Source organism: Haemaphysalis longicornis, unplaced genomic scaffold (assembly GCF_048455015.1).
Source record: "Haemaphysalis longicornis isolate Haplotype H1 unplaced genomic scaffold, Haemaphysalis longicornis Haplotype H1 scaffold_9, whole genome shotgun sequence".
In the NCBI taxonomy this organism is placed as follows: Eukaryota; Metazoa; Arthropoda; class Arachnida; order Ixodida; family Ixodidae; genus Haemaphysalis; species Haemaphysalis longicornis.
The window spans coordinates 28,641,838-28,661,580 of NW_027526460.1; the positions used below are offsets into that span (position 1 = coordinate 28,641,838).

Consider the following 19,743-nt stretch of genomic DNA (forward strand, 5'->3'; position numbering starts at 1 on the left):
CCCGGGGTTTGTTTTGCTAGAAGGTGCTAGCACAAAAAAAAAAAAAAAGGTGCGTAGATGTTGATGCAGAAACGAACAGCAAACAGTTACATGGTTCCTTTTATTCGCTGATCCTGCTCAGTTCTCGGGAAGCCCAAAGCAGCTCTCGCCATAAAAATTTAATGGGCAAATAAAATACAAAGCTGATCTGGAGCAGTTCTCCAAAATTATAAAAGAAGCCCAGTGATTTGCGGTGGGGAACAGTACCATAGTAATAGAAGTCCTAATTGCTCACGCTAGTTTTTTTTTTTTTTTTCTAGTACATTTTCCCGCCGCAAGACATGGGTACGATGCTTTGCGCTTTCCAGCATTGCACTTCACACAAGTATTACTGCGTGAAACTACGGCATTCACATGTGAGCCCACACGTGGCCGTTGCCTCCGCGCCGCCGGCAGCAGATCGCAGAGGCCACACGTTCCACTTGCACACGATCCACTTGTGCCGCTTGCGCGACACTAGGGAGCGCTCTGGTAGCTGCTTGACCCCGCCAATCAGGAGCCAGCTGAGGTCGCGCTGCGGCTCCTGGTGGCGTTTAAATTTTGTCCGTTCAGTACGTTTGGAGCCGTGGAGCTGGATCTTGAGCTGGACGCATCAACTTAAGCTGCCGAATACCTACTGCCAGGCTCTTTATTCGCTCTACGGCTTGGTTTCCACGGAAGAAGGCAAACACGTAAGAGCGCTATTGCGCGGCTTATTGAACTGCGTTGTTGTAAACAGCCTTTAGGGTTAGCGCGTGAAACGTGCGTCAACGGCTGCCGCGTCTTTTGTGACGGGTGCTGCACTCGGAGGAAGACCTCGTGCACCGTTTGAAAATCACGTTGATTTTAAATTAATTGTAACCGGTTGGTCATTGAATAGGGTACGTTTACGCGGAGGGAACGCTGAATTACTGTGTTAGTACAACCTGCCTAACCAACTGTCCGTTGTGCAGGTCAACCATGCCTACCCAAAACAGAATTGTCAACTTCAAAAACAAGGGTAAAGACCAGCAGGTAAGCCCGTGTTGTCGTGCTTCGCGGGAGAATGGTTGTGGTAACGAGTCGTCGTCATGCAGGAAATGCGCCGGCGGCGCAACGAAGTGAGTGTCGAACTGCGTAAGCAGCGAAAGGACGACCAAATCCTCAAGCGTAGGAATGTCAGCGTCTGCGAAGATGGGGTCAGCCCGCTGCACGAGCAAAACAAGGTACGTAGCGCTGGTTGTCTGCAGTGTTTTTTGCCTTTCAGAATAGTTTCCAGTGTGACTACGGTCGCTGCAACGGTCGTTTTATTTGCGGTTGAGACCTTTGTGTTGCCGCGTGGAAGTGACAAGTTCCTTACCTTTGGCGCATCGTCTGCTCATGCCGCATTACTGGAAATATACCGGTTGGCGTGAAAACAGGGCTGCAATAAACGGGTTGGGGAACTCGGACAAATGTACCTTTCATAAAATGCACTGAATCTGGAGGTTAGCTGAGTAAAAGGCGATGCTGTAATTTGAATCTTAACGTGAAGGCTTAGTAAAGCAATTCTATGATTCGATTTTTTTTTTTCTATTGACAGTATGGATGTTTGGTAGCAGTTGACTGGCAGATGACTGTCCAGTACAGAATACTCGCTTTGATAGCGCAACGTCCGCTGTGTAATGTGCTGACTTATTCAGCGTATTACGTACACAGCTGCAGGTATGAGAGTTTCGTGATGCGGAGGTCTCTAAATCTGTGAAACATGTTCGTCAGTTGCCTGCCTCTGGGAACTGAACTAATGCCGCACTGTTGGCGAGGCCGGAATCTTGCTGCTGTACCATGGTTCGTTCCTCCCTTGCTTTCTTGGCACATCTGTGGGGTTTTGTCAGCTTCACTTGTTGATTTACCGTCAGTCCAGTCATTGTACTTTGGTGTTTTCCTTGGTGCGTTTCTTTCTCTATCAAACCCTGGTGGCATGCACCTGTCGCTGAGTCTTGGACAATGCTGGGCAGCTGTGCTTCCTTAAAGGAGCCATGAAGAGAAAATGCAAGTTGGTTTTATTCGAAAGATTTCGTGTTTTATAGTGCCCCCAGCGCTTGTCCGGATACAAACGGTGCTTTATTCACTGAGAAATTAAACCATTTAGGTTAAAATTTTGATTTTCCCGCTCAGTCGTGCGTTTTTGTGGTCCCAAGTGACATCACGGGAACCGACCGCTCTGCAGCCTAGAGTACCTTCATTCACGCATCCGCCGTACAGGGTAGAGACACGTAACGCTGGCGCCGCCATGTTCGGTTGCTCGCTCGCCGCCGAAGCAAGTCATTGTGTCAAAACCGCGCTAAAATTATCGCCGCAACGCGGTTTACTGAAGAAGTTTGAATCGTATTGTCTGTTTCGCGTTGCTAGGTCTCGTGGGAAACGAAAAGAATAACGCGTTGAGCCCGTTGGCCCAATTGCGGCGGCACGGGACCGTTCAAAGGTTGTCTCCACCCTGTACAGCGGTGTTGGTTTGTTCCCGCGTTTCTTTACGTTCCGTAACCTAGATGGCGCCACCATACCGTGGCAAGCGTTTGGTTTGTTTTTGCCCGCATTTAAACCTGGCTTGTTTTTGTTCTGGGAGAAAATATTCGTTCCCTGAAACAGTGCTCGCTCGACAAATGGGGTCACGTAAGACACCGTTGCTTGCGTCAATCGGCCAGTGTCGTCTGAGACAACCCCAAGCCCCATAGTGCTGTGCAGCTAAACCAAAGCATGCTGTGCGCAGTACGAACAGCAGAATGCATCAGTACTTCTATGTTTACATGTGCTTTCGTAACTTCCACTGTTTGTCCCATCATTCCTATTGCTTTGTAAAGAATGTGCCCTAAATTTAAGCGCAAATCGCTCGTTCGTCTAGTTTGTAAGCTCTACCTAATTTGCGTCTGCTTCTGCCAGCCTCCGCCAATCGCAGAGCTTAGCCCATGTGACATCACAGGTTCTGTTGCGGGAAATGAGCTGGTGGGTCGCATGACCATTCCCGTTTTTCCTAATTATGTAGCTTATTTGAGCGAAGTTTACGTTAAAAGTGGTGTCATTATGATTCTAACGAGACAATCTCAGGGGTGAGACGGCTGCGCATATTGCGCCTTTGTGATACAATTCCATTTTCCTGCGCCAAGCTGCTCCAAAAGCACGGAAATGGCGAAAATTGCGCCGAACTGCTCCAGAAGAGCCTCAACGGCACGGATTTTGATGCTCATGTCAGTTTCGGCGGGGACGAAAGCCTCCCGCATCCCGGTCACCGCTTTTATCGTCGGTCAATCGCAAACACAGAAATGGCACAAATAGAAAGACTGAAACGAAGCAAGCGATAGCTTCTAAAACTCGATTCGCTTTCCGTCCGGGTTCGCGGAAACGGCCTTCTCGATTAGGCATCGCTGCGGCAACAAACATGGCCGCCGCCTGATCTGGCTGCTACCAACGCGCTCAGTGCGTATCGCCGATATTTTCCCTGGTTTATTTTACGCTATCAGCTGGGTTCCAGTCTATTCATTCTATCTGTTGTGGCTCTGGACAGTAACGTTAACGCGGGGATGTGGTTTGAGGTTGGTGCCAGATTACGGAAAGTTGGGCGGCTCGAAAAAAAGTTCATTGAAATGTGGGGCCTACGACGTCGGCGTGGTTTGTCCTTGAGTGTGAAACGCGGTGCGTGCGTCTATAATCGGGTTCGTGAAGTGAATTTTTTGGCTGGTTGTGCTGTTGTAAAATGCTGAGGTGTTGCTTTGCTTCGAAGCACGATTGCGAGCCTCGGGGATGGAACGGTCGACACGAAAGTTGCGGGCTTTGCTGCGGCGCTGCGACCTGTTCAGGCAGCGCCCAATAGCTGCAGGACTACACGGTTGCCATAGCACGCGACTATAACACTTTATGTATGCAGAGTGAAATTTTATGCCAAAATCTAGGTGGCTAAACAATAACGCTACTCAAATGACCATAGGGTTAACCTGTGCCCCGGGGACTGAAACGGGTAGGCTGGTTGGGCTATGCGACCGTTAGCTCGAAGCTGTTCAACTGTTGCCGTTACTACAGTCGTTTGTACAACGCAGCCTGGGATTACAAAAATAATAACTTTAGCATTAAAACTGCAAAAAAACGCCACAATTGCGCAGCCCTTAAATTTGATAAGAGTTTTAGCAGTCCGTCTGTTCCGTCGTGTACGTAGTTACCGTGCTCACCGGGACTCGTCTGGCCACTTGGGCATTCGTAGCCGTAGGGGGATTAGTCCCGCGGACCTGCCTTCGCCTTGTCCGCGCCTCCTCGCCCTTCCGCGCGCACAGGCGCATACCGGTCCGCCAACCCGGTAACAAAGTAACCAACAGAACAGACAGACTGCTAAAACTCTCTAATGTGAACGGCAGTTTTGTCACACCAGTTAGTACTTTGCGATACTCTTAAAAACTCTTTCAGGTAAGGCTGTTTGAGAATTTTGTGTATTCAAAACTGATTGAAATGTGCACATGACCCTGCAAATTTCTGAAATAATGATTTTTTAAGCTCACAAGACGATGTATTAAATGTCCCTAACTGCTCCAAATCAAGATTCTTCTGCTCCAAAATCGAAATTTTGCTGCTCCAAACACTGCTCCCAAATCTGTTTGGGCTGTCTCACCCCTGCAATCTTTTGAATGAACCAAACTTGTGTTTTCTCTTTATGGCTCCTTTAAACCGGACGCGGGATGTAGGCCTCGTATTGTCGAGGCTGAGTGTTTTAGCACGACCCTCACTTTTTTTGTTTCCCTTCCATAGCGCGAGTGCTTGAGTTCCAGACGAGTTTGTAGATGGCAGCTATGGTTTAGAGGTCCAGCTCATTAAAGTGACCATGAAGACAAAATACACCTTCGTTCGGTTTGAAAGAACTAGCCTTTGGTAACTCGCTCAACAGAATTCTTACCACGAAAGACGTTTTTCATTAACTGGAAAAAAAAATGAAAGTCGTAATGACTTTCAAATTTCGCCTTCAGGGACGGAATATCACCCAGCACTAAAGACAGTCGTAAGTGTGCAACTCGAGACCCCACCGCAATATTTCGGTCGTGTTTCTTGGTGTGGTGGCTTAGGTTGGCAGCTGCCGAACGCAGCATGTCGTAGAGAAATCACCGAAAACTGGCGGGGGAGTTGTCACTGCTTCGGGGTTTCTTTAACATTGACACGAGGCACCAACAGTCGACTAGCAAACCATGTGGTTATGGGGGGATTTGCCAGTTTCCACAAACAGGGATTGTGCAACTAGTCCCCGTAAAAGAGGACGATGAGGTATAATTGTTTCTTGCAATTTTTTATACTTCTGCCTATAATCTCCTTGCATTTATTTCTCTAATACTCTGCTGCTAATGCATTGTAATATTTAAATATTTTTTTCTCAAAACCTGTAGTTTCTTTCGGTAAAGCACCCATTTCCTGGCCAATCCTCCTGAGTGGGTAGGAGCCGTCTAATTGGTACCACCACTAATTTCTCTGTGTACTAGCGGCGGCCAGCCTTTTATCTTGTAAATACCGCAAATACATTTTTTTTACAGCATCCCCGCCTCTAAAAATACCTTGGTTATTTGTTTGAAGTTTGCGATAAAGTCGCTGTCATTGTTATTGGGAGAAGGCAGTCTTTTTAAAAAATGAACCAAACTAGTATTTTGTCTTCGTGGCTTTTTCGAGACTGCGTAGGAACCTGTATGCGATAGCCCCCTCTGAATGCAATGTTGTTCATTTTGGGCAGCCTAGCCTGGTCCTCTAACTGTAATGGACTGAGAAATATAAAGAGAGGGTTCCTTATTTATCGTCACATTATTTGGACAGCAGTGTTTCAATCGGGATAGTGCCTGAAACAGCTCTCGTTCATTTCCTCTTTTAGTGTGGCAGTCTGCTTGACTTATCTTCACGTGGTTCACAGATGTAGTCATTAACATATGAAACACGAAAATAGAAACCAGAACACACAAATAGCGTAATTTCTTTCCACGTAAATCAAAATTGGGAAATGTGGCTTTCCAAATATACCAATAGCGTGCCATTATTGGACCTCAACGAGCAGTGTTTTTCGATTTTGTGTGTATGGTTTACATTTTATTGTTGTTTCATTCGTCCATGACTGTACCAGTTGTTACTAGTCAGCGTAGTTTTGTGCTTTGCTTGCATTGGGAATGCTGCTACTCACTGTTTCAGCTTTCTATTGCGCTTGTTCTTTCTCCAAAACAATTTGCAAGGCTGCTAGCCTCTCATAGGTGTAGCAGGGGTGTCGACATCTTAGGTTGTGCTTCGTCTGGTTATGTAGTTGTTTTAGGTGAAAACTATCACACCTGGTGTGGCAAGCAGTGAAGTCTTATACCAGTGCTTAGCAGTGATGTCTTATACCAAGTGATCATTGAACTGTCAATTGAAGTTGCCGCATGCCATAGGCATTAGACAATTGCCAACCATCGTGCGGAATGCACATTAAATGCCGTGCCTAAACAAATCTCAAAAGCGCCTTTCACAACTGTTGACTGTTCTTGAACGGCTTTTCCGGGTAGTTTCTTCCGGCTGTTGGTGTACGGGCATGCCTGTAGCATTTCACCGCAAGTCCTGTGTGTCCGGCATGCAGGGCTCGTTTGGCAGTGTGGAGGAGATCGTGGCCGGCCTGATGAGCCCCGATCCCGAGGTGCAGCTGGGAGCGACGCAGGCTGTGCGCAAGGTGCTCTCCCGAGAGCGCCACCCGCCTATCGACGCCATGATTCAGGCCGGTGTGGTGCCAGTCCTCGTGAATTCCCTCGCCAAGGACCAGTGGTGCGTTGGGGGTCGCTTCCCACTGACAGCTGCACTTTGTTTAGCGGGCTTTCAGTAGGAGCTGACTGCTGAAGCCGCGTGGACTTGTGCCTCTCTCTTATCCCTTTGCGACACGCATTAGGGTGTTGCCATCAGGATAATTTGTAACTGCCGGTGTATGCTTTTGATAACCACAATTTCACTTAAAAACCATGAACAACTCGATCTTGTAAGTAGTACATAAATTAGGTTGTGTCCTAACCGTAAAATTTCCCTTATGGTAAAAGCTTCAGTTTTTCTTATGTTTTAACTAGACGGAAAAGGTATCACCAAGAACACCTACTTGATGCACCGTAGAGCGCCTTATCTTGCTCTCTTGTTTTAGCATGGCCTTGGAGATTCCACCGTGCGGGTTCTCGGAGGCCATGTAGCACGGTTCCGTAGAGCAAGAGATGAGTGTGCTGGCTGAGCGGTTCAAGTGGGGATGGCGACGATTGTAGCTCACAGAAATGCTCCTAGAAGTCACGTGTAGAATTGTACAAGCCGTGTCGCAAAGTGTTGTTTGTCGTTCAAGTATTTACACATACAGTCTAGATTCCTATCGCCTGAGAGATTTTCGGGCGGATGGACTATCAAAGCATGCCAATTTTGAGACCCCGCTTCTCAACTTGTTTGTCCTCCAATTTGGTGTTTGCTGCAGCCTTGTGTATTTTGTGGAGGGGACAAGTACCGTATAATGCGGAATATAGGTTGAGGCGGAATATAGGTCGACCCCCTTACCTTGTAGCAGAAAAATGCAAAACAAAAAATTAGGTGCCAACCATTGTTTTATTGAGACTATAACTTGTTCGTCTCAGATTACTCATTTAGAACTGTCTGAAGTATCGTCGGACGACTGCTTCTGGCTCGCTGTCGCCCATACAGCAGGTCGTCCTCGGTGCAGTCCAGGGAATTGCTTATGCAGCACTTCTTAATTAAACACTCGCAAGACCATGTCATCGTGAAGCGAGTGCAAAGCGTGGGACACTCGTGTGCAGACCGGAGCGACAGCCAGTCTGTGCAGGCGGTCAGCAAACATCTTGGAAGTATCCATTCGTAGAGACATCGCACGACGCTAGCGGACAAAATTTGCCCCTTTGTACGGCAGCACAGGTGCACAGAGCAGCGCCCATGAAACGAGGCCTTCCGAGCGTTGCATACCGAGAGCTGCCCCTTCAGCAACGCCGCTAGCAACACTTCTTTTGGTGATACCGAACTGGCGCAAGGCGGACACGTCATTGGCCTTCGAAAACCCCCAACTTTTCTTTTAAATGCTGCTGTGAACTGGCACCAAGTGCCTAAACTCGTTTTGAGCAAAATAGCACGCACACATTCGCCGACAGCGAGAGAAGCAACAAAACAAAGATGGCGTCGCGTCCGATTGATGGTGGTGGCGATGGTGCCTTTGGGGTTTGGATGGGCTCGATGGGCTGCCCGGTCGCCAGATGACAACTGCCAGTGACTGCATTATAGGTCGAGGGGTGACTTTTCGGCAAATTTTTCTGTAAAAAATCTCGACCTATATTCCGCATTATACGGTATGTCTTCACTGCTGAACTTTATTTCCAATGATAACTGAGCTTTATTTTCCTGATAACTCGCTCTGAAAAGGGTTGATGAGTGACCCAGCTTGGAGCCTAAGCCTCGCGATGGGTCTGTGCAGCCCCGCGCTGCAGTTTGAGGCGGCCTGGGCTCTGACCAACATTGCGTCCGGCACGGGCGAGCAGACGGACACGGTGGTGCGGGCGGGAGCGGTGCCTCTGTTTGTGCGCCTGCTGTGCTCGTCGCACACCAACGTGTGCGAGCAGGCCGTCTGGGCCCTGGGCAACATCGCAGGCGATGGGCCCGCCATGCGTGATCTTGTGCTGCAAGCGGGCGTCCTCAAGCCCCTGCTGGCCCTGGTGCGCCCCGACGCACCTGTGAGTTTTGTTTCTCTCTCCTTGCCACGCATAAGGTATCGCAGAAGAGCTTTGGTGATACTGAAGAGTTGTAGACCGATCTAGTGCGCTCAAACTACGTGAAGCCACGCTGTGAAGCTCCAGCTTTGCTAACCGAGGTGCAATTTCTGTGTGGCCGCAGTTTTTTTTAGAAGGCTGCCACTTCACTGTGAGCTCAAAATATCACTTCATTTAGTTGATTGATTGATTGTAGGGTTTAACGCGCCGATGCAACGCAGGCAATGAGGCACGCCACAGTGGAGGGCTCCAGAATTATTTTGACCACCTGGGGATCTTTAACGTGCGCCGAAATCTCACACACACACACAGGCGTTTCTGATTTTCGCCTAATGAAGTCTCACTCCTTTAGTTTGTTCCCAAAATAACTCCTTTTGCAGAATGCTATTTCGTGATCTTGCAATGAACCCAACAGTCCAGTTTGTCAAAGAGACATTTCTCACAATTTTGGCGGACGAAATTATTTTGGGGGGCACCAGGAAGTAAGAAAAAAAATGCGATTTCAGTGATCCAAAGGCTGCATCCCACCAAAATATCAGGTCACCATTTCCATCTTGCGCTTTGTGGGTCCAAATTTATTGTCGAACCTTGTTTAGAAAAATAGTTGTATCAGCTGAGGTGACAGAACAGTTGCGAAAATGAACTGAAGCGGAAATTTTCGTAGTGCTGTATCTCTGGGGCAACGCCACGGAGCGCAGCTTGCTGTCTTGGTATCGGTGGATACATCGAGGCACTGTCTTCCAGCATAATGTCTCACTTGCAGATGCATGAATGGCAGAAAAAAGCCGTTAAAATGAGGCAACCATTATATTATGAAACATCTCTGCGGTTAAGTTGTGCCAGAGGGCCCCACAGGTTGGCGTAGCTATGGCAACGGAAGTGTCATTATGATAGTGGCTGCTGCATGGTCACTTTTTGTACTAAACAAGTTTCAGAGGAAATGCTGCGAGATATTGCAGTCCTGTTACGAATATTTTGCATAGCTATTCAAAGTCCTCTAAATAACTGTTTCTGTTCTTTGAACTGTCCTTCCGTGCATTTTCTACAGGACCAACTGTTGCCAGTAGTGTCCTTTGTTGCAGTAATCAGATTTTCATTATCCTTGTTGCATTGTATAGTGCAACAGAACTGTTACTGGCATAAGCAAAAACTGTCCTGTACTTTATTTGACCGAAATATCAGTACTTTAGTATAGCACGAAATTCTTGGAGACATAGTGTTGTTGCACAGTCTAGTCCGTAAGAATAACCGATATAATTTAGTGCATGGTTAATAAAAAAAATTTGGGCAGACAGCTGTGGTGCAACAAAAATGGCTTGAGAACCATCCTTGGGAGAGACTAAAGTGCGTTGTGAAATGCCTTGCTGTGCAGGCCCAGTTTCTCCGGAATGTGACGTGGTCCCTGTCCAATCTGTGTCGGAACAAGAACCCACCTCCGCCATTCGAGGCCATCCGCGAGTGCCTCCCCACCCTGGCACAGCTCATTCATCACCATGGTGAGCTTTTCTTTGACACCCCAGCTTCTTTCTTCTTGGCCAGAGAACTCTCTTGTGTCGTTCCTGTGTTTTCGCTTGATGGCTGGACGCAGCTGTTTCACCTGCTGGAAGTTGTTGTCATAGTAGTTGGTTGGCTGGTTGGTAGCGTTAGATCATGATGCATACCCTTGTGGAAGATTGGCCAAGAAGCTAGCTACCAGATAAGACTAACCACAAGCTTTTTTTTTTTTGCTTTGGCTATGGGCACACCATCGGGAGTATACCATCAAACAGCAGGTGCTTCTTAGCGCCTGCTGTTTGATGGTGCACTCGACTGGCTGTGGTCGCACAAACAGCTCCAGAAGGAGGAGACGGTGCGTCGGCCTATTATTTCCCTCGCCGTCTGTGTGCCATCGCAGACCGGGAGGTGGTGTCGGACGCGTGCTGGGCGCTCTCCTACCTGACGGACGGCGCCAACGAGCAGATCGAGGAGGTGGTGCAGCAGCCGGGCGTGGTGGCGCGGCTGGTGGAGCTGCTGGGCATGCCCGTGGCGGTGGTGACGCCTGCGCTGCGCGCCCTGGGCAACGTGGTCACCGGCAGCGACGCCCAGACGCAGGCGGTGCTGGACGCGGGGGCCCTGGTGCCCCTGCGCTCGCTGCTGCGCCACCCCAAGTCCAACCTGCAGAAGGAGGCCGCCTGGGCCGTGTCCAACATCACCGCGGGCACCGAGCAGCAGATCCAGGCCGTGGTGGATGCGGGCCTCATTGAGCCCCTCATCGAGGTGCTGGCCACGGGCGACGCCCGCTCCCAGAAGGAGGCCGCCTGGGCCGTCACCAACCTCACCTCGGGAGGCTCCCTCGACCAGGTACCCCCTTCCCTTTCAACGGCGGAGCGGCTGGAGCTCGAGCTTGGTCCGGTGGCGTTGGCAAAAAAAAAAAAAGACCACGAAAAAAAAACTGCGCCACCTGTAAAGCGTGCACCACTTTAGACGGGGTATTGTAGCAGTGAAGCCGGCTTTAATGCATGCTCGGGTGTGAGCACAAGGGGCATATGCGTATGTGCACCCGTTACTATACTATTTTAAAGGTGATAGTCTTCCTTGGTCTACTAAAACCAAAAGAAATTGGCACAGCTTGCACTAAGTGACACAAGACGAGAAGCGGCGGAGCTGGGGGTCGACCTAGCTTTTTCCCCGCTGGGATCCACTGTCAGTGTGGGAGACCGACCACATTGGCCTTGTAAAATCCGGATAAACTTGGCCTCTCCTCTCAACACTTAGCCTAGCCTAGCAAGAACATCGCAAAATCTAGCAAAACAGCAAAGCCTAGGAAGACTTGGCAAAAGTGTAAGAAGCTAGTTTGACCTCCAGCTCTGCTGTTTTGTCCATCCTTGCACCACTAGGACAAGCTGCACCTTTTTTTTTTTTTTTTTTTTTTTTTTCTCATTAACTCTTGCTATCGCCGGAAAATTGACTAATTTTAGGTGTCCACGAAAACATTTTTTTTTCCTGCTAAAAAATTGGTTAGGCACTAATTGCAGGAATACAAAATGCAGATTATTTAACGGCCTTTCCAATAACAACACCAGTTTTTTAAAGGTTTTTATATATCATAGTTGTAAAAAAAATGTCAAAATCAAAATTTTTGTCAAGTTGCCGAAAAAAAATGATAAAAAAGGAATTGTGTTTATCAAACCACCGGTAGTAGAAAAAAATTAGAATATACATTTTGTAAGGAAACATTTCAAAAACACGCCCTAGAAAAAAATGTCGACTTGCGCGGAACAGTTAGTCAGATATAAAAAAAAAATGTTAGCGTGCACGGTGCTCGTGTCATGCGGTGAAGCCCAACCTCCAATTCAAAACGTGCAATTTCGGGTGGTTTCCTGGAATAAACCTGGCGGTTTGTCATTATCAGAGGCACCAATTTGCCCCCACATAACGTAAAAACATCATGTCAATGGCTCATTTTTCATTTACAGTGAGCAAAATATTTGGGACTAGCACGCGATGCGGAAAAAAACATGCATGAAGTTGAAAACGGAACGCCGTGTCTGATGCTTGTTGTCGTTCACGGTCAGTTATCTCTCAAAACATAAAGCTGAGCTTTATTATCTTCTTACTCGCAATTGTAGCCTTGCTCACAAAAATGAGGTACGATGAGCTAGAATCGTGCCCTGCGATCTTTGGCCGAATAGCAGTTGCGCGATGAAAAAGATCGGCACAACTAGCCTCCTCTATTGCAGCGCCACCTAACATTTTTCAAATGAAACAGTACAAAAACTTATCGGAGACTCCGTCCGAATAGACAGTTCAACTAAGCAGCAACATTAGACACCCGGATATACCCTCGCATGGAAATGAAACTGGAAGTCGAACAGCTGGCAGAGTAAGGCCGGTTTGAAGCGCTGTCCTCGGCGGAACAGATATCTGGCGACTGGGTGTGATCTTTTGACTTGCATCTGAAGTTCTTATCGCAGAAATTGGGTTAGGGTGGGGGAAATCAGGAGCGCCGTGCTTTGTTCGAGGATCAGTCGCGGACGCTTCAGGCACCATGGCAGGTAGCCTTGGAAGTTGGGTAACTGCGTAGTAGCGCTAAATATGAATTTCGCGATGCAGAAACGAAACCAAAACTGTTGTAAAGTGTTTGCGAATGGACCTGGGGTAAGTAGAACTACCACAGTACTTAGAACAATGTGCGCAAAGGCAATAAAACTGCCTAAAATCATGAAGTAGCTTTGCAACCAGGCACTGCTTGACATTTTCAGTCGATCTCTGGGATTATTACTGTCAGAGCGCGAACCTGACGATTGAAAATCGTTTGCTAGTTCCCCATTCACGCCCTGATAGCAAAAAACAAGCGCTGGTGCAGAGTAATTACGAGTTGCACGCATTCTTCGTTGGTAGCAGTGACGCGCGATGACCACGCCATTTTCCGCACACCCAGGTGATTCAAAAGCGTGTCAAAAATCCCGTTTCCGTAGCAAAACTGAAAGAAAAAAAAACTGATTTTGAAAGGCCATTTTCTGATCTAACTCCGAACAGCTTTACTTGTTCGAGAAACGCCTGGAACGCTATGAAAAGGCGCTCCCAAAAGTTTAGATCAAATTGATCGACTTTAATAGGCGCGGTAGCGAAAGAGTTAACTGGGGTGGTTGGGCTCCTTCTGCTGTGGCATATTATGGGGCAGTGCTCTTTCTTTCGGCAGCTTGGGGACCCTGTGTGTCTGCTGCATGAGGGAAGGGAACATATCAGTATGCAGCTGGACATTCTTATCTAGGGAGTGTTGGCCAGTGCAATCTGGATGGGAAGAGAGAACCAGGAGGCTGGAGTTGGTCTAATTCTAAGAAAGCCCCTTCCTCGTGCCATGTAGCTCCACGTCAATGGTGCATCGTGGGAAAGCCCATCGCCGCTAGCGGAGAAAGCCAGGGCATGAATGTAAGCACTCGCAGTGCAATACATCTGGTTCCCAACAAGTTATCACCCATTGCACAGAATATATTCTGAAAAAGGCACAATTTCCTTTCTCACAGTTCAGTGAAACAACTGCTTTATTTGTTTCTAAGCTTTGAATATTCTTAATTTTTTTAAGAATTAAGAATTTTTTCAATTCACAGCCACATTGAAGAACTTGATATTCAACAATAAACTATTCACACGTGCCAATTTTTTGGCCTTGATTGCTATGCACGTATTGGCGGGTAAGTGTGTTGGAGCTATTTGTTCATCCCCTGCTTTTCCCCACGCAGGTGGTGTATGCCCTGCAGGCGGGCGTGCTGCCGCCCGTGTGCGACCTCCTGTCCACCCCGGACCCCAAGACCCTGCTGGTGGCTCTGGACGCCATCCGAAACCTGCTGCTGGCTGGCGACCGGCTGAAGGAGCGTGAGCGCGTCTGCCTCATGATTGAGGAGGCCGGTGGCCTGGACAAGATCGAGGCTCTGCAGCGCCACGAGAACGCCGAGGTGTACCGGGTCTCCCTGAGCATCGTCGAGGAGTACTTCACCGACGAGGTACCAAGGGTCCGAGAAACGAGGGAAGGGAAATTAAGAAAGGGAAATGAACTAACGTGGCTGGGAGCACCTGGGATTGTTTTCTTGCTATCCCCCCCCCCTTTTTTTTTTTTGAAGTGGCTAGTACGGACAATCTTATTTGCAGAATATAACGAATGCCCATGTCGCACCTGGAAGAAAGACTATCTATACTCCTGGACAACTTTCCGTGGCAATGCAGCATGCAAAAAAATGAGCTGTATCAAGCTCGTAACTTACACAACAGCTGAGACCGAAACCAGATTATTGGGAACTACTTTGGCTCACTTACACGGAGGACAACTTTCCGTGGAAATGCAGCATGCGAAGAAATGAGCTGTATCAAGCACGTAACTTACACAACAGCAGAGACCGAAACCAGATTACCGGGAACTACTTTGGCTCAGTTACAGAGCAGTTCGCTCCCCCTCCCCCGATAGCTTTCTCTCTGTTGACACAGAAAGTTGTCCCCATGTATAGGTTGTATTAACTGGTGTAGCACGCGTGCAGTCAACCATGTAAGTGTGCCGTCACTGGTTAGGTCGGCCTTCACGAGGTGGCGGTACTTGTCTGTGCTAAGCACACAATGTGTCTTTTACGTTGCAAACTGTACCCCATTGACTGCAAAGTAATGCGTCGACTCTAATGTGAGTGTAACTATTTCGTGACCATGGAAAAATTGCCAATTTTGAGTGCATCTGACACAAATGCCAGGCTATCTCGAAGGTGATAATTCAATACGGCGTGGTGCATTTAGCAAAATATCCCCGCCGCACATTGTCCAGCCCCTACACATGAAAGTAAAATCGCAGTCGTCAGATAGGAAGCACTTGCTTATAAATACAGCGCGAATTCAAAAACGAACCTTGCCTGTCAGAACCTGTTTTAGTCTGAGGCTGTTCAATGGGGGCGTCTTCATCAGAACTAAAATCTGACGAATACACATCGTTCCTGGAGTTGTCACTGCTGTTGGGATAAAACAAAGCAGCAGCAGCGGCCAAATGAAAGAGCTGTCCGCCTTTGCAGAGAGCGCAGTGAAACAGGAGGCCATTTTCGCCCAACTCGCCGCTACCTTGGGTTTAAATTTCACTCCCGACGCCATCTACGTTCGCAAAATGGAAACACAATAATCAAATGGAAAAATAAGTTTTCAAGAAATAAGCCAGATGACGTTAGTTGTTCGCAAAGCGCAGATTTTTCGTGAGAGGTTCGAAAATCATCGTTCACCCATGAACAGTGGCCATGTCGTGGTCACGAAAGAGTTAACAGTACAGTGTAGACCGCTTATAACGTATGTTGCGGGAGCCGCAAAAATCCTCACTATAAGCGGTACTGCACTATAACCAAAACACGCGCGAATTCAACCACATCGCCACCTATCTCTCAAGTCAACCTATATTTATCATCACTAAAATGCACAGCACTTAAAAACGAAGGCACGGTCTATATTTCGTATTATTTTTAACATCAGCCGCTGCTACAGGGCAAAAGCGCAGTCTCACAACGGCGAGCACAGCTTTAACTTCCGTTGTGTTTGTTTTGAAAGACCATGGCTGCGTTTTTAGCGTCTATGAACAGATGCCGCAAGACGTGATAAGAACGCCAGCGGGATTTTTTTTTTTTTTTTTTTTTTACCCCACCTTGTGTTCACGATGCCGAAGGCGGCTGCTTATCAGCGCAACGTACTGGTGGTGGAAATCTTCGGCTTCGCGCGGCTCGAATGTTCGTAAAGGGAAAGAGCGGTGGCTTATCTGCACCAACGTTCTAAAGCGTGAACCGCGTGGTAGATTTGGTATCGCGAAAACGTGCAGTGCACGCCAGCGCGGATACAATTGGCGTGGTGTGGGCGGCGCGATAAGAGGCGGCAACATGGCGTCGGCACTGGCCGTGAAGCGGTGCAGGCAGTTCCAGTAAGTTCCAGCGACCGCTTCTAACCGCTCGCTGAAATGCCGCACGGGGCGCAAGCGAAGGTGCTCATGCAAGAAAAGAGCTAATAATGTGGGCGAAAAGTGGAATATAAACTGCCATCCACGCTGCTTGTGAAAGCGCCCATCAAAAAATACCGCGGTGGTAAGCCTTAACATCTCTGGCGCGGCTAGCCGGCTCGGAGCGCTTCGAATCTCCCGCCATTAGGTACGCGTCTCCCCATTGGTGCAAGTCGTCAGGCTCCTCCCACTGCCACGCGAAAAAGCCACCGCGAGCGCGGAATCATCGATAGGAGCACGAAAAAAAAAAAAAAAAAAGTGCAACGCTGATGTGCACGATTCGTGCGCGAAAACGGGCCATGCGGTTCACGATTAATAAAATCAACTTGCCGCGCGCGGATGGGGAGTCTGTCGCTATCTTCCGAGGTGCATCAAGCAAGGTCAGTTGTGGTTATCAGGTACGCACGAACTAAAGGGTGCCTATCTTTTTTTTTCTTTGGGTGTCTACGTTAGAGGAGGGCAAGGGGTGCACGCTGCGTCAGATGGCCGATTTCATCCTTTCTTTTTTCTTTTGCTACCCTAAAACGATGCCTCAGCTGCGCCGGTCGATCAGCAGACCCGCCGAAAAACCGTACTATAAACGGTATTGTGCTTCGGCCAACCGCATCTTAAGCGGTATGGTTATGCATTGAGTTCTATGGGAGGCAAACCGGTGGTCGCAAAAACCCGCGTTATATCCGGTCCCGCACTATAAGAGGTTACGTTATAAATGGTCTATACTGTACATCTGTTGACACCACCGTTCAAATCAGGTTGAAACAGGGCAAACGACGCACAATAGTGGGTGTTGTTGTTCTTCTACTCTCTCTCAAAATTGACAGCTAAACTGTTAGTGAATACCATCTATAGATGGAGGCGAAAAGCAAAAACGCCCGTGTGCGAGATTTCGGCGCACGTTAAAGATCCCCAGGTGGTCAAAATTAATCCGGAGCCCTCCACTACGGCGCGCCTCATCGCCTGCGTTGCGTCGGCGCGTTAAACCCTACAATCAATCAATCAAATACCATCTATAGAAACTGATTGGCTTTGTGCAGGAGCGCTGTGGGCAGACCAGAATTGAGTTCGTGGGGGGGCATTGCCAGCTTGTCTTTTGGGGCATCTGTGTGCTGATTGAGTTTTGATGTAGCCTACTTTTTGCTACTATTCCCTCAGTAACTTGGCAGTGGTCAGGAGTTGTTTGATTTACAGAATAATTAAATGTAAACATGTTCAATACAATGTGGTTCAACTGCAGGCCATTTTAGTATTGGATGTACATCAGTCTTATATCTTCCTTGTGTTTTAGTTGTTTGTGTGCTTCTTTTTGTGACGATTTTTCTTCTGCCATTGCAGACGGAGGACTACAGCCTGGCTCCTGAAAATGGCGCTGAAAGCTTCACCTTTTCGGCACCCACCTCAGATCAAGGCTTCTCTTTTTAAGTGTTGTACAGAATCCCCGACAACCCCATGTACAGAATGTTTTATAGCCTTGATTTTACGGCCGCCTGTTTGTTCACCTGTTTTTTTTACTCTTGTATTAAAGGTGTTCTGTGAGTGAAGCCTGTGGTGCATTTTTCCTGCGAGTTCCCAAGGACACAAGAGTGTAGTCTGAAATCTTCATGTGCTACAAGGTGTAATATGCCACGACCTTGCTTCATTGGCTACCCCTTCTGTCTGCCAAACAGCTTTCCAATAAAAGTGGGGGCTGAGCAGAATTCTGAAAACTTGCTGAAGCATCTTTTTTCTTCTTTCTCCTCCGGTTCCATCAAGGCTATGAGCAGCAATGAAAGTTGGCTTTTTGTTAGGTGTAATGCCGCAGGCACTACATTCCTTCTCCGTCCATTTTTTTGTGGCATTTGCACAGTTTTGGTTTCCGGTGCCGGAAGCTGCACGACAATCAATGAAAAATGACCCAAAGTGGGTGAATGTTTCCATCATTGCAAACAGATGAAAAACAAAAATATTCACACTAGAGGTTGTAGTTTATTGGAGGTGAACTTCAATTTAGTCGACCAATTTTGACGAGCGTAGCTGCATGTATAGTGCAAACAGGGTCTCGGACGCTTTTTCCTCTCTTGTTTACTCAGTCAGCTTTTGTTGTGAAGTAATTGCTCATTTTAGATGCGGAGCATCTCTTGCTCGGGGGGGGGATGTTACTTGTCCGTGCCCCGTCCACAGCGCCTCTGATGATGATTGTGGCAGGATGCCCCTAGGGATTGGCCAACCAAAGAATCCATCACGAGATAGCTTCGCGTTCCAACTACCGTCGTCATCTTCCTGTAGGGGAACCGCTGAAGAAGGAGGAGGAGAAGAAGGCAAAGCTGCGAAGAGGAGGGCGTGTACGTTGCTAATCCATCACGACATAGCTTCGCGTTCAACCACCGTCGTCATCTTCCCGTTGGGGAACCGCTGAAGAAGGAGAAGACAAAGCTGTGAAGAGGAGGGTGTGTACGTTGCTCTCAGCCGGTGCACCAACGTCACCAACGCTGACGGAGTCTACCGATTCTACACAGAGACGACAACATCGACAAGAACACGATGGACGAGTTTCGGCGCCTTGAGAACCACCGCCTACTTACCGTCGCACAACAGTACTTGCAAGCCTTTGCCACCGGTGTGGACCCGGACGCGGAATTCCCTCTGGCACTACTAAACACCAGATCACTCAACATAACGGCAACACAATGGAACCACACGGAACCCCCATGATGCTTCGCATCCTCATCAGGGTTCCCCACGGGAAGATGGTGCAAGTTTTTTCACTCGGGGGGCTAGCTTGGTCCAGCATTAATTATGCCTTCTATCATGCTCTCGTTACATAGTGTACAGCGCACAGTTCAACTATTGCAACCCCGTGATGAGCGAAGACCAAGCTACTTTCTCCATCGCATGCAGTGGAACAGCTGTTCGACAGAGCAAATTTGAGCAAATGTTACGGAATGCTGCCAAGAGTTCGCTTAGCACTGCTGATTGATTGATTGATTGCAGGGTTTAACACGCAGACGAGGCGCGCTGTAGTGGAGGGCTCCAGATTAATTTTGACCACCTGGGGATCTTTAACGTGCGCCGAAATCTCAAACACACGGGCGTTTTTGCTTTCCGCCTCCATCAGAAAAGCGGCCACGGCGGCCGGGAATCGAACCCGCGACCTCGTGCTCAGCAGCGCAATGCCTGCTTAGCACTGCTGTTTACCGGACACGGAGTTAGGCCTGCTATCTAATCCCCTTCGACTCTGCTCATGTGGTTTACCCTTTGAACAGTGATAACGCGGCGCAGTCACTAGGGCCGAAGTTTGATAACTGCAAATTGTACATTTTCAGACATACCACAAGAACTGCCTTCCTGGTTCAGAGTAGTTTCTACTGCACGGTAGAACTGCTGATATAGCAGATGCATAGATTAAACTTAATTGTCAGTGGGCTGGCACAGCAGCCCCTGCTGGCCCCCTGCCAAACGGACTTTCTGGCTGCTCCAAGACTGCTACAAAAGGCAATTTTGCCTGCTCCGAGGATTGCTCCCAAACCCATG

The 19,743-nt window shown here is 48.3% G+C and overlaps 1 protein-coding gene across 2 annotated transcripts; it reads left to right on the forward strand.

Annotated features, from left to right (window-relative positions):
- Window positions 1-542: 542 nt before the first annotated feature.
- LOC144151619 (importin subunit alpha-1-like) lies at window positions 543-17,774 on the forward strand. Of its 2 annotated transcripts, none has more exons than XM_077682730.1 (9): window positions 543-710; window positions 972-1,032; window positions 1,095-1,223; window positions 6,596-6,777; window positions 8,459-8,714; window positions 10,123-10,246; window positions 10,645-11,090; window positions 13,973-14,233; window positions 17,569-17,774. In XM_077682730.1, exons 2-9 carry the CDS (start codon window positions 979-981, stop codon window positions 17,653-17,655), a joined length of 1,539 nt encoding a protein of 512 aa, XP_077538856.1. In that variant the 5' UTR covers window positions 543-710; window positions 972-978; the 3' UTR covers window positions 17,656-17,774. The 2 variants fall into 2 exon arrangements, with proteins under 2 accessions (XP_077538856.1, XP_077538857.1); XM_077682731.1 differs by lacking the exon at window positions 543-710 and adding an exon at window positions 783-899.
- The last annotated feature ends 1,969 nt before the right edge of the window (window positions 17,775-19,743 follow it).